At 42.0% G+C, this 14177-nt stretch overlaps 1 protein-coding gene across 1 annotated transcript in view; it reads left to right on the plus strand.

The window, feature by feature from the left end:
- LOC141105847 (ovostatin-like) overlaps positions 1-14177 on the plus strand; it is a 175465-nt gene that overhangs the window by 112236 nt on the left and 49052 nt on the right. Inside the window, exons 23-24 of the mRNA XM_073595980.1 lie at positions 164-250; positions 12232-12408. Coding sequence (XP_073452081.1) covers positions 164-250; positions 12232-12408 — 264 coding nt within the window. The remainder of the gene's footprint in view (positions 1-163; positions 251-12231; positions 12409-14177) is intronic.

A 14177-nucleotide genomic window follows, 5' to 3' on the forward strand; every position in this document is an offset into this window, starting at 1 on the left:
TGATTGCTTTCTATGCAAATCTGCATCAGATTTTATTAAATCATTTTGCAAATGTTTCAATCTATATCAACTGTATGAAATTGAAAAAATGGTTTTGGCTGGAATTGTCGTCTACTTTCCAGATGCTTTAAGATACTACTTTTGCTTCTGCCCCCATCTTTAGCTGGCTCGAAGTCGCTGTTCCCATTCAAAATAACACCTCCAAGCAACGTGGTGCCCGATTCTATCTCTGCATATGTGACTGCCGTTGGTAAGCTAATTTTCTCGATTGATGTGTGATTATCCTCTTTGGTGTCTCCTTCACTATGTTCCAACAACACTGCTTGTAAAGGTTCAAATGGCTGTTCAGACTGAGTAGATACTACTTGGTAGAAGTTGATTAGTTGAATTGGCTCTATCAGGACTTTAATTTTTTCCCCAGGATAGGTGCAGGAACGCCCCCCCTACCCATCTCTGAGCACTGTCTCTCTTGGTTTCGCCCTGAACCACCTCGCAGTAGTGGCCCTTTAAGCCTGGTACACACGATTGGGTTAAATGAAAAAAAAAAAACTGACTCTGGTCAGAGCAGCTATACTATGCAAAGTTAGTATAGTGATCTTCCCTGCTGAGCTATTGTCTTCTGACTGGGGGTCCCCCCCCCGCCAGAACACTCTCTGAAACTGGCTGATCGGAAGTCAGTCGGCTGCTGGTTTTCCCTGTTTTTTTTTTTTTTTTTTTCCCCGACATTTGGCCAGCTTCTGTCGGACAGACCAACATGCACATGAGCCGAAATGCACACAAGCTGGATCCATTATACATGCCAGCAACAACCGATTCTTCCAGCAGCAAGCAACAATGGACCTCTCCCTCAACAATTGACCCCCCAGCAACACAACCGACCCCCACACAAAAATAAATTCCTGTCAGCATCAAAGGACCCTTCAGCATACCCCAGTACCCTTTGCCATTACATATATGCAGTGCTGGAGGTACGTTCCTGCTGAAAAAAAGCCCTGACTCTATCACATCCCAATGTTGTAATGGCCTCCATCATATCTGGAACATTTTCCTGAAGATATCTTTCAATTTGCCTTGAATTTCCCAACTTTACCCATGTATGGAGTATGGAAGGATTAGACAACCTGTCAAGTTTCCATTGCTGTTGGTGCCCCTATTGGAGAACTTTACCTTCTATTTGTTCTGATAAGCATTGTTATTAGGAACTAATGTGAGAGAAAATCTAAAATGTTAAGTTGTCACAAGAAGAATCCTCCAGTGGGAAAACTTGTTTCAATGACAACTGTCTTAACAGTACATGTACATCACTTTGGACAGATTTCTTCCTATTGCATCTACAGGACAGAAGTAAAGGAAGGTCTCCCAGTGGGACACATGACAAACATCTTGACAGGGATTTTAAACCATCTTTCCTCTACCCAAAATGAAAAAAAGTTGTGGCCTTAGATATACTTTGTGTGTCATTTTTTTTTTAGTTTTTTTTCTCTGTTCTGGGAAAAGGTTGCCACCATCCCTAATAATGTGTTTCCATTTAACCTATGGGATTTTGAAGGCAATCACATAAGAAATATCAAATTTAATTTAAATTACATCTTGAATATTACAAATGGCTTGCTTATGGAGTCGGGTATCTAATGGATACCCGACTCCATAAGCAAGCTATTTAACAGTAAAGCTATAGAATGAAAATTGTTTTTGGGAGTACCAACTGGCATATACATTCTCTGGCCATTATATTAGGTACACCTGTTCAATTGCTTGGTAACACACATTGCTAATTAGACAATCACATGGCAGCAGCTCAATGCATTTAGGCATCTAGACGTGGTGACGACAACTTGCTTAAGTTCAAACCGAGCATCAAAATGGGGAAGAAAGGGGATTTAAGTGACTTTGAACATGGCATGGTTGCTGGTGCTAGACGGGCTGGTCTGAGCATTTCAAAAACTGCTGATCTACTGGTATTTTTATGTACCACCATCTCCAGGGTTTACAGAAAATGGTCTGAAAAAGAGCAGATATCCAGTGAGCAGCAGTTGTGTGGAAGAAAATACCTTGATGTCAGAGGAGAATGGGCAGACTGGTTATTTGCGTCAGTGTTGCCTTTCTATCATCTCAAACCACTCATTACAACTAAGGTATGCAGAATACCATCTCTGGACGCACAACACATCAAATCTTGAAGCCAATGGGCTACAGCAGCAGAAGACCACAACGGGTGCTACTCCTGTCCAGCTAAGAACCGGAAACCAAGGCTACAATTCACACAGGTTCACCAAAATTGGACAATAGATTGGAAAAACATTGCCTGGTCTGAGTCTCAATTTCAGATGGTAGGGTCAGAATTTGGCGTAAACCACATGAAAGCATGGATCCATCCTGCCTTGCATCAGCGGTTCTGGCTGGTGGAGGTGGTGTAATAGTGTGGGGGGATATGTGCTTGGAACACTTTGGGCTCATTAGAACCAATTGAGCATTGTTTAAATGCCACAGCCTACCTGATTATTGTCCATCCCTTTGACTACAGTGTACCCATCTTCTGATGGCTACTTCCAGCAGGATAATGCACCATGTCACAAAGATCAAATCATCTCACCACTGGTTTCTTGAACAGGACAATGAGGTCACTGTACTCCAGGGGCCTCCACAGTCACCAGATCTCAATCCAATAGAGCACCTCTGGGATGTGGTGGAATGGCACATTTGCATTGTGGATGTGCAGCCGATAAATCTGCAGTAACTGCGTGATGCTATCATATCACTATGGACCAAAATCTGAGGAAGGTTTCCAACACCTTGTTGAATGAAGGCAGTTCTGAAGGCAAAAGGGGGTCCAACCCCGTACTAGCAAGGTGTATCTAATAATAAAGTGGCCGGTGAGTGTATGTGAAAGGGAATGTCAAACCTCATACAGATTAAACTGTGGCTGTAATATGGTTTTAAAATTTTGTAAAAAAAAAAAAAAAAAAACCCAAAAAACTTCAATATTTTTGAATATTAAAGATGTAACTTTTCAATTCAATTTGATATTTCTTATTTGGTTTTGTTTGCCCTCAAAATTCCATAGAGGTTGAATGAAAATACATACTATAAATAGGTTTGGTTAAAGAGGACAAACTGTTCAACAGGGATGGGTTATAAACCATTATTTTTGTTGTGTGTTTTTTTTTTTTTTAGCTTTTAAACTACTATCGATGTACAGATTAGGTTAGGGCTGCAACTAACGATTATTTTTATAATCGATTAGCTGGCTGATTATTTCGATTAATCGGTTAATGACCTTAAAGTGTGGTGTATAATTGAGTTAATATGTAAAGTTTTAAAAAAAGGCAATTTATTCTTAACCACTTCAGCCCCGGAAGGATTTACCCCCTTCCTGACCAGAGCACTTTTTACAATTTGGCACTGCGTCGCTTTAACTGCTAATTGCGCGGTCATGCAATGCTGTAACCAAACGAAATTTGCGTCCTTTTCTTCCCACAAATAGAGCTTTCTTTTGATGGTATTTGATCACCTCTGCCGTTTTTATTTTTTGCGCTATACACGGAAAAAGACCGAAAATTTTGAAAAAAAATGATATTTTCTACTTTTTGTTCTAAAAAAAATCCAATAAACTCAATTTTAGTCATACATTTAGGCCAAAATGTATTTGGCCACATGTCTTTGGTAAAAAAAATGTCAATAAGTGTATATTTATTGGTTTGCGCAAAAGTTATAGCGCCTACAAACTAGGGTACATTTTCTGGAATTTACACAGTCTTTAATTTATGACTGCCTATGTCATTTCTTGAGGTGCTAAAATGACAGGGCAGTACAAAACCCCCACAAATGACCCCATTTTGGAAAGTAGACACCCCAAGGAAATTGCTGAGAGGCATGTTGAGCCCATTGAATATTCATTTTTTTTGTCCCAAGTGATTGAATAATGAAAAAAAAAAAAAAAAAAAAACAAAATTACAAAAAGTTGTCACTAAATGATATATTGCTCACACAGGCCATGGGCCTATGTGGAATTGCACCCCAAAATACATTTAGCTGCTTCTCCTGAGTATGGGGATACCACATGTGTGGGACTTTTTGGGAGCCTAGCCGCATACGGGGCCCCGAAAACCAATCACTGCCTTCAGGATTTCTAAGGGCGTACATTTTTGATTTTACTCCTCACTACCTATCACAGTTTTGAAGGCCATAAAATGCCCAGATGGCACAAACCCCCCCCAAATGACCCCATTTTGGAAAGTAGACACCCCAAGCTATTTGCTGAGAGGCATGTTGAGTCCATGGAATATTTTATATTTTGACACAAGTTGCGGGAAAGTGACAATTTATTTTTTTTTTTTTTTTTTTTTTGCACAAAGTTGTCACTAAATGATATATTGCTCACACAGGTCATGGGCATATGTGGAATTGGACCCCAAAATACATTTAGCTGCTTCTCCTGAGTATGGGGATACCACATGTGTGGGACTTTTTGGGAGCCTAGCCGCGTACGGGACCCCGAAAACCAATCACCGCCTTCAGGATTTCTAAGGGTGTACATTTTTGATTTCACTCTTCACTGCCTATCACAGTTTCGGAGGCCATGGAATGCCCAGGTGGCACAAAACCCCCCCAAATGACCCCATTTTGGAAAGTAGACACCCCAAGCTATTTGCTGAGAGGCATGGTGAGTATTTTGCAGCTCTCATTTGTTTTTGAAAATGAAGAAAGACAAAAAAAAAAATTTTTTTTTCTTTTTTTAATTTTCAAAACTTTGTGACAAAAAGTGAGGTCTGCAAAATACTCACTATACCTCTCAGCAAATAGCTTGGGGTGTCTACTTTCCAAAATGGGGTCATTTGGGGGGGGGTTTGTGCCACCTGGGCATTCCATGGCCTCCGAGACTGTGATAGGCAGTGAAGAGTGAAATCAAAAATTTACGCCCTTAGAAAGCCTGAAGGCGGTGCTTGGTTTTCGGGGTCCCATACGTGGCTAGGCTCCCAAAAAGTCTCACACATGTGGTATCCCCGTACTCAGGAGAAGCAACAGAATGTATTTTGGGGTGTAATTTCACATATTCCCATGGCATGTTTGAGCAATATATCATTTAGTGACAACTTTGTGCAAAAAAAAAAAAAAATAATAATAATTTGTCTCTTTCCCGCAACTTGTGTCACAATATAAAATATTCCATGGACTCGACATGCCTCTCAGCAAATAGCTTGGGGTGTCTACTCTCCAAAATGGGGTCATTTGGGGGGGTTTGAACTGTCCTGGCATTTTATGCACAACATTTAGAAGCTTATGTCACACATCACCCACTCTTCTAACCACTTGAAGACAAAGCCCTTTCTGACACTTTTTGATTACATGAAAAAATTATTTTTTTTTGCAAGAAAATTACTTTGAACCCCCACACATTATATATTTTTTTAAAGCAAATGCCCTACAGATTAAAATGGTGGGTGTTTAATTTTTTTTTTTCACACAGTATTTGCGCAGCGATTTTTCAAACGCATTTTTTGGGGAAAAAACACACTTTTTTACATTTTAATGCACTAAAACACACTATATTGCCCAAATGTTTGATGAAATAAAAAAGATGATCTTAGGCCGAGTACATGGATACCAAACATGACATGCTTTACAACTGTGCACAAACGTGCAGTGACAACAAAATAAATACATTTTTAAAAGCCTTTAAAAGCCTTTACAGGTTACCACTTTAGATTTACAGAGGAGGTCTACTGCTAAAATTACTGCCCTCGATCTGACCGTCGCGGTGATACCTCACATGCATGGTGCAATTGCTGTTTACATTTGACGCCAGACCGACGCTTGCGTTCGCCTTAGCGCGAGAGCAGGGGGGACAGGGGTGCTTTTTTTTTTTTTTTTTTTTTTTTTTCTTTATTATTTTTTTGCTTTTTTATCTTATTTTAAAACTGTTCCTTTCATTTTTTTTTTTTTTTAATCATTTTTATTGTTATCTCAGGGAATGTAAATATCCCCTATGATAGCAATAGGTAGTGACAGGTACTCTTTTTTGAAAAAATTGGGGTCTATTAGACCCTAGATTTCTCCTCTGCCCTCAAAGCATCTGACCACACCAAGATCGGTGTGATAAAATGCTTCCCCAATTTCCCAATGGCGCTATTTACATCCGGCGAAATCTAAGTCATAAAATGCTCGTAGCTTCCGGTTTCTTAGGCCATAGAGATGTTTGGAGCCACTCTGGTCTCTGATCAGGTCTATGGTCAGCTGGCTGAATCACCGGCTGCATTCTCAGGTTCCCTGTTGAGACAGGAGAGCCAGAGAAAAACACGGAAGACGGTGGGGGGGGGGGCATTCTCTCCCACTGCTTGTAAAAGCAGTCTAGAGGCTAATTAGCCGCTAGGATTGCTTCTACATGAAAGCCGACCGCTGGCTGAAAAGAATGATACCAAGATGATACCTAAACCTGCAAGCATCATTCTGGTATAACCACTCAAAGTCGTGAATGCTGTACTCAGACAAAAATATGGTTAACAATAAAGCACAGTAAACGGTAAAGTATAAAAAATTGCAGACCTGAAAAGCAAACATGATAAAACATAATAACAATAAAACATTGCAGAATAGAATACAGTAAAAAAGAGCAGAACAATAGAGAGAATAGAGAGAGAGAGAATAGAGAGAGAACAATAAAACGACAACTATTATTTTTTATTTTATATTTTTGTTTGTGTTTTTTTTTTTTTTTTTTTCACTTTTTTTGTAACTGTAACTTTTATAACTGTAACCGGTTCCAGGTTCGGGTCTCTCAAAATGCGATGGCATCTTGGGAGACCCTGTGAAAGTGTGCCTAGTCTGTGCAATGCTGTACCCTACGCTAATACTCAGCTAGTGAATGGTAGCGTTCAAAACATTCACCAATGCAAAGACCAGGATTGTCAGGACAGGAGGGACAATAATAGCGGGTGTCACGCCTATATCCGCGCTTGCTGCAGACACAACATCTTTTTTGGGGGGGTTAGTTGGGTAGGGGTACTCGGGAGGACATAAAAATGCCTCTCATGCAGCCGACTGCATTTGGTTGGGGATGTGAATGGGGGAAGTACGGGCGCTGCAGAAGCGGTAGGTTCCCAATTAGGATTGGCGAATGCAGCAGGAAGGGCATTATGGGCACGACGGGCCTGTGTTTGTCTTTTTGGTGGCAGCGGGACACTACTTGTGCTTGCCACCTCACCAGCTTGAACTGCACTTATGGGACTCGCCACGTCACCAAGTGTTACTGCAGTGCTGGTTTGACTACGACCGGGGTGTACTAGGCCGCTGGCGCTTGCCAGTTCACCAAAACGCTACCAAAAAAACTGTTAACGATCGCAGGGATCAGGCCTGACTCTGCGAACGCTGCAGTTATGCATTTAGTGTTTTGTAAGTGACAGTGATCGATCGATACTGCACTTGGGTGGGCTGGGCTGGGCCGGGCGGAGGGGCAAAACGCAGGTGCTAGCAGGTATCTGGGCTGATCCCGCTAACACTGCGTTTTTGGGAACCCTAAACTGCTGGGGACGCCAGTATAGATCTGATCGGATCAGATATTGATCAGTTCAGATACTATACCACTAAGGGAGGTGTACAGTGCATGCGTGGGTGTTAGCGCTACTGGCACTAACCTGACGCTGCCTGGGGCTGGTGCTTGCCAGTTCACCAAAACGCTACAAAAAAAACTGTTAGCGATCGCAGGGATCAGGCCTGACTCTGCGAACGCTGCAGTTATGCGTTTAGTGTTTTGTAAGTGACAGTGATCGATCGATACTGCACTTGGGTGGGCTGGGCTGGGCCGGGCGGAGGGGTAAAACGCAGTTGCTAGCAGGTATCTGGGCTGATCCCGCTAACACTGCGTTTGTGGGAACCCTAAACTGCTGGGGACGCTAGTATAGATCTGATCGGATCAGATATTGATGCGTTCAGATACTATACCACTAAGGGAGGTGTACGGTGCGTGGGTGTTAGCGGTACTGGCACTAACCTGACGCTGCCTGGGGCTGGTGCTTGCCATTTCACCAAAATGCTACCAAAAAAACTGTTAGCGATCGCAGGGATCAGGCCTGACTCAGCGAACGCTGCAGTTATGCGTTTAGTGTTTTGTAAGTGACAGTGATCGATCGATACTGCACTTGGGTGGGCTGGGCCGAGCTGGGCGGAGGGGCAAAACGCAGGTGCTAGCAGGTATCTGGGCTGATCCCGCTAACACTGTGTTTTTGGGAACCCTAAACTGCTGGGGACGCCAGTATAGATCTGATCGGATCAGATATTGATGCGATCAGATACTATACCACTAAGGGAGGCGTATGCTGCGTGCGTGGGTGTTAGCGGTACTGGCGCTAATCTGACCCTGCCTGGGGCGACGCATATCACCGCCGGGCGATCAGGGGGCTAAATCTTTATTCGGTAATAAACGGCGGGTTCCCTGACACTATAAAAAATAAACAAACTAACCAGCGTCACCCGTAACGGTTATACAGTGATCAGTGGTGAAAGGGTTAACTAGGGGGCAATCAAGGGGTTAAAACATTTATTAGATAGTATATGGGGGTCCCTGTCGCTATAAAACTCTGACGGCGAACCTAAATATTTACGTCCCTAACTAGCATCACCAGCGACACTAATACAGCGATCAGAAAAATGATCGCTTAGCGACACTGGTGACAGGGGGTGATCAAGGGGTTAAAACTTTATTAGGGGGGGTTAGGGGGGTACCCTAGACCTACAGGGGGCCTAACACTCACTGCCCTGACACTGTAACTGTCACAAACTGACACCAATACAGTAATCAGAAAAAAAAAAAAAAAAAAAAAAACCTGCTGGTGTCAGTTTGTGACAGGGGGGGGGGGGGTGATTGGGGGGGGATCGGGGGGCGATCGGGGGGGGGATCGGGGTGTTTAGTGTGCCTGGCATGTTCTACTGTGTGTGTAGTGTTGGTGCACTTACATTGCAGTCTTCTCTCCTCGGCCCGGAACGGAAAATACCGAGCCGAGGAGAGATGACATCATTTCCTCTGCCTCTGTGTACAATACAGAGGCAGGGAAATGATCCCATTGGCTGAGAGCGATCGCGAGGGGGGGGCCACGAATGGATGGCCTCCCCCTCACCTCCGATCGCCGGGGGAGATTTGCCGACCGCCGCAGGCACCGGGGGGGGGTCCGATCGGACCCCCCACCCGCGGGCAGGCAAGGACGTACATATACGTCCTTTTGCCTGCCCGTGCCGCTCTGTCGACGTATATAGTCGTGCGGCGGTCGGCAAGTGGTTAAATATCTATATAAGCAGTGGTAAATATAAATAACCAACTATATGGTTAGGGAGTAAAATCTTGTATCCACTCTGAGAATAGCAGACAGAAGAGATATATACTGTGTATACTATTAGAGGTTGAATCTGGTAAAAATCATCAGACCCAGATCACACTTTTTTTTTATTTTAAAAAAAAAGTTACTGTTTTGCAGATTTTCAAACAGAACTGTAATAGATTATATACTGGCCATACAAAAACAATGTCTTCCTTCAAAAAAAAAATTGAAATTTTAAGAACGTTCATTCGATTTTCTAATCGTTAATGGGGTCAAATCGACGTTTGTTTTCAACCACAGTTACGGGAAAATTTTGAAATAGAAAACTTCTTGGTCAAAGGACTTTTCAGACAGTGTATGTGGCTTTCGTTCAGAAATGACATTCATTTTAAAACAGAATGTTAAAAGCAAGTGCATTTCAAACATTCTTTCATTCAGCGAATGTACAAAGATTTTTCGTATGAATATTCTAGTCTGATAATTGATCTTTGTGGCCAGCATTAGGCTTGGTTCACATCTGCGCAGTTTGCTTTTGATCAGTTTATGTAGTGATTTTTGCTGTGCGTTTGATTTTTACGCATGTGATTTTGCTTTGCTTTGCTTTTTTTTTTTTTTTTTTTTTTTTTTTTTTTTTTTTAATGCCCCTTTTTTTTTGGCTAATTTGTTGTTGGGCAGATTAAAAAAACTGCTACAAAAACGCATTCATGCTTTTCTGCAGCTTCTCCGTTGAAGTCTATTGAACCAAAAAAGCACTGTTTTGTGTTGAAAAAAGTCCTTGACCCTTTCCAAATACACAGCAGCTGAAAAAAGCATAGATGTGAACGTTAAATGAACTGTAGTGCGTTTCTGCAAAAAACACATACGGTAGGTGTGAACCAGGCCTAAGAAGTTTAGTAACACAATGGGATTAAAAAAAAAACCCTTTTTATAGTACAAAAAGAGCAAACAATCGCTACTGTAAGGGGTTCATTTTTTTTTTTTTTTTTACTGTGCAACGGTGAAAGTAATATTTAGAGTAGCGATTATTTGCTCTTTTTGTACTATAAAGGGCTAATTTTATTTTTTTAACCCCATTATATTAATGGCTGATCGATTATGAAAATAGTAATCGATTTAATCTCATCGATTAGTTGTCGATTGATCGATTTGTTGTTTCGGCCCTAGATTAGTTTCCTTTACACTATATTATTCTAACAAAGCTAATCTTTAGAAAGGGTGTAGCCTGGTTGCTATGTGGATGGCTAGCTTAAAAGGAATAATACATTACAGAATTAAAGCCAGTTGCATGGTAATCCATGTTAGTTGTAGAACTAGGCAGAACATCTAAGCTAATGTAGAAACAGTTACATGGTCCATCACATGTATAGAAGTTGTGGGCTAAAGAAAATGTTGTATGCAAAGGTCTATGGTTCTTTACATCTCTCAGCATTCATTTCTCTCGTAGTATTTGGTCACATGACATTTCAGAACCACAGATAGCTGTCCACTCCCAGCTACACCTACAAGGTATATGTCTGAAGTATGCATCTTTATGCGTCTTATTTTAAATTAATTTGTATTTACACCCTGACTATTTGCTTCTTGTTCCGAAAGTCGCTGACCAATTTGAGGCCCTTTAAAAATGGAGCCGTAATTTGTTATTTGTGGCTATAAATGAGAGGGTCCTTATATTGAGGAATATGGTTGGTTAAAAGTGGGACCAGTCAGTAGGGTATCCCTGGATTTAATTTAGAAAATCTGGTAACCCTATTGTAGAACCAGTCACTCTGTCTATGCCATTTGTATCACCGGTCACAAACTATGCAATTTGTAGAACAATTTGTGGTTGTATTTGGTAGGCTGGTGCTGGAACTAGAACATATTAATGCATATTACTTATATTGATGGGGGACCAGCTTGAACCCCAAGGCTTTGTCCAGCCTCTTTTACCCATTAATTCCACAGGTTTCCACAAAAATGTCCCTTCCTGCTGTAGCGATCACCCCCATAAGGGCCACTTTTTTAGCTACAGGTATTTCTCCCAAATTAGGCACACAGCTACAGTCACTCTTTCCGGCTAAATGAACAGTCTAGGGGTTAATCTTTTTGATGCATTGCAAATTGAACTTGGATGGGGTATGGGGAGCTGTGGGATACTCCAAAAACCCTGTATAGTAATATGAGTACACTCTTCACTTTGACCGAGCGTCTTAATTCAATCACTCCAGTAGCAGCTAAGGGAACAAGTGACTCTTGAGGCATTATAGGAACTGTCTCAATTTGAGCAAGCTCTGACACTAATGCACAAGGCGTTGTAGCAGCACACAGTTACTGTGATCTTACACTCAGGTTTGTACTCACAATTTCCCTGGATATGTGGGTGCCTCCTTCCAATATCAGCCAGACATCTCTCCCGTGAACTCTCCAGATCAGGTCATCAGTGAAATCCCTTAGTCAGTTCCAGCAATTGTCAGCAAACTGGCCCCCAAGCTTTAGCATAGCTGGGACCTCTGAGCTCCTGTAAGAACTTCAGCTGCACTGCCCAGAATGGCAACTGCCATTCAGGCTGCAAACTTCTCCTCCTGGACAAGGCCAGATGCCTCAGACTCAGTATTTATGCACTCCCCAGCCACTTACTGGGCACCCCCCATGAATTGGCTAAATATTCAGACTGGGTTTGCCTCTTCCAGCCCAGTACATTCTGGATTTCTTCAGAAGGCAGGGGAAAAGATCAAACCTGCAGCCAGTGAAGCCCAGAACAGCCCAAAGTAATCAAACTACTCCACTAATTATAGGGGAGCCAAAAATGAACCTAACCCTTCTAGCAACTTATCTGGGAGGGTGCTTCACTGCATTTTAGTCTTTTCTGCTATGCACTTGGTCAGAGTTCTGAATCGGACATCTTGCCATATTTGAACCTGATCTCAATGTATTCTCTGTCTAGGTGACGTTTTCGGACTCCCATTGAGCAGCCTTCAGGATCTGGTGCAGAAGCCCTATGGATGTGCTGAACAAAGTCTGGCACGAGTGGCTCCCACTATATATGCGCTTGACTATCTCAACAGCACAGGCCAGCTAACAAATGAAATCCTGGAGAAGGGAAAGCGGTACATATTGGAGGGTAAGACTAGATCTGACACTTTTGACGTGCTACATATTATATTCTATTTTTTTTTTTTTTTTTTTTTTTTTTTTAAAAAGGTGTTTTAGTTTCAAAAAACAAAAAAGAAAACGATAAAACAATGCAGATCTGCAGTGTATACAAGGATTAAATTGAGATAGTCTGCAAGACTATATACATTCCAAGAAACAGATTCTCAACATATTCACACACATTCATACCATAGCACATACGATCCTAAAGCAGCACCGTAATTTCTAAGACCCCTGACCACTGTATTTTATATACCACCTCTTCTGGCCAGTTTATTTAAACACATTTCAAGGCATGAAAGATGAATCTCTTCAGCCTCATTCAGTCTGAGAAAGCAGGGAGGATAAGACACCCCCCCAGAAATCTCTTGATACATCTAACCATGGCTGCCATATCTTAGTGATCTTCTTTGGACACTCCTTTTATATATAAATGTGGGGATGACCCCATTAACCAAGTGGTAAAAAACTGAAACAGAGTGGACCCATGGTTTTTCATGCAAAAAATAATAAAATACGCAGTAAAGTCCTGGCATGAGTGCGGGAAACATGATCATTCAAGACCCCCAAGAGTCCAACTTCCGGAATGTGGGGTATTGGGTGCAGTTCGTTATCAAAGAAAGCAAACAATTCCTTCCAGAAACTTGAGAGTCCAGAGCATGTCCAAAACATGTGAAAGAAATCAGCAGCAATCGTATTACATCTGGCACAAGCAATATCTAGGCTTAGGCCCATTTTAACCAGTCTAGCAGGTGTATAATATAAATGATGTATAAACTTATATTGTATCAAGAGATCTGCAGTGCTAATAATATCCTGAAAACCTATCTCTATGGCCTCTTCCCAATCCTCTTCAGAGAGCTCAGGCATAAACATCCATTTACGCTGTGAGTTCTGGAAGGGATCCGCTCCCACCGCCTGAAGCGCCCATAAAACGTCACCAGCCTATCAATCTCAGGGAATGATAGCAAATCTTCAATTGAGGATTCCGTGAGCTCTATGGTCAATGACCCGAACGGAGTTCTGAGGGCGTGTCATAGCAAAAAGATATTTGAAAAAAAATGTATTATCCAGACCAAAAGATAATAGCATATTCTCCTCAACTATGTGGGAAATATGTGTGATTTCCAAAACGGGCCCACCAGTTCGCATCCGGCTGGCCAGAGCTCAGGGAAGTTGGGGTTCTGCCACAATGGAGTCTGTGGTGAGACACCTGACTGGGATTGTGTCAACGTTTTTCCTCCCTCCCTCCAAGCCATAAAGCAAACCTCCACAGGGGAACATCTGGAGCCCCCTGATCTCCTTGATCTATGCAGTTCATCTCGTAATAAAGTAGGAGGTTCAAAAAGGGTCAGTAGGAAGGCAGTGGCATTTGGGGGTCAGATTGTAGCCAGTCATGAATATATATGAGCTGGGAGGCAAGGAAGTGGTGTCTTAAGTTCAGGCAAGCCAGACCACCCACGGCCTTTGCCGCTTGTATGGAGGTCCTGGCTATACGGGGTTGGCAACCATTCCAAATAAAGGTGGATAGGAAGGAGTCAAGGTTTGCAAAGAACTTTTTTGTAAGGAAGATCGGTGATGCTCTAAAAGAAATTTTGGTAAAAAAATAATTTTGAATACATTTGTGCCCAATCAGATTAATAGGCAATGACGACCAGGTACAGAATTTATCCATCATTTATTGCACTATATGGGTAATATTGAGCTCCTCGTATCCAGAAAGGTCAGCATGAATCT

This window comes from Aquarana catesbeiana, linkage group LG08 (assembly GCF_042186555.1).
Source record: "Aquarana catesbeiana isolate 2022-GZ linkage group LG08, ASM4218655v1, whole genome shotgun sequence".
Classification (NCBI taxonomy): domain Eukaryota; kingdom Metazoa; phylum Chordata; class Amphibia; order Anura; family Ranidae; genus Aquarana; species Aquarana catesbeiana.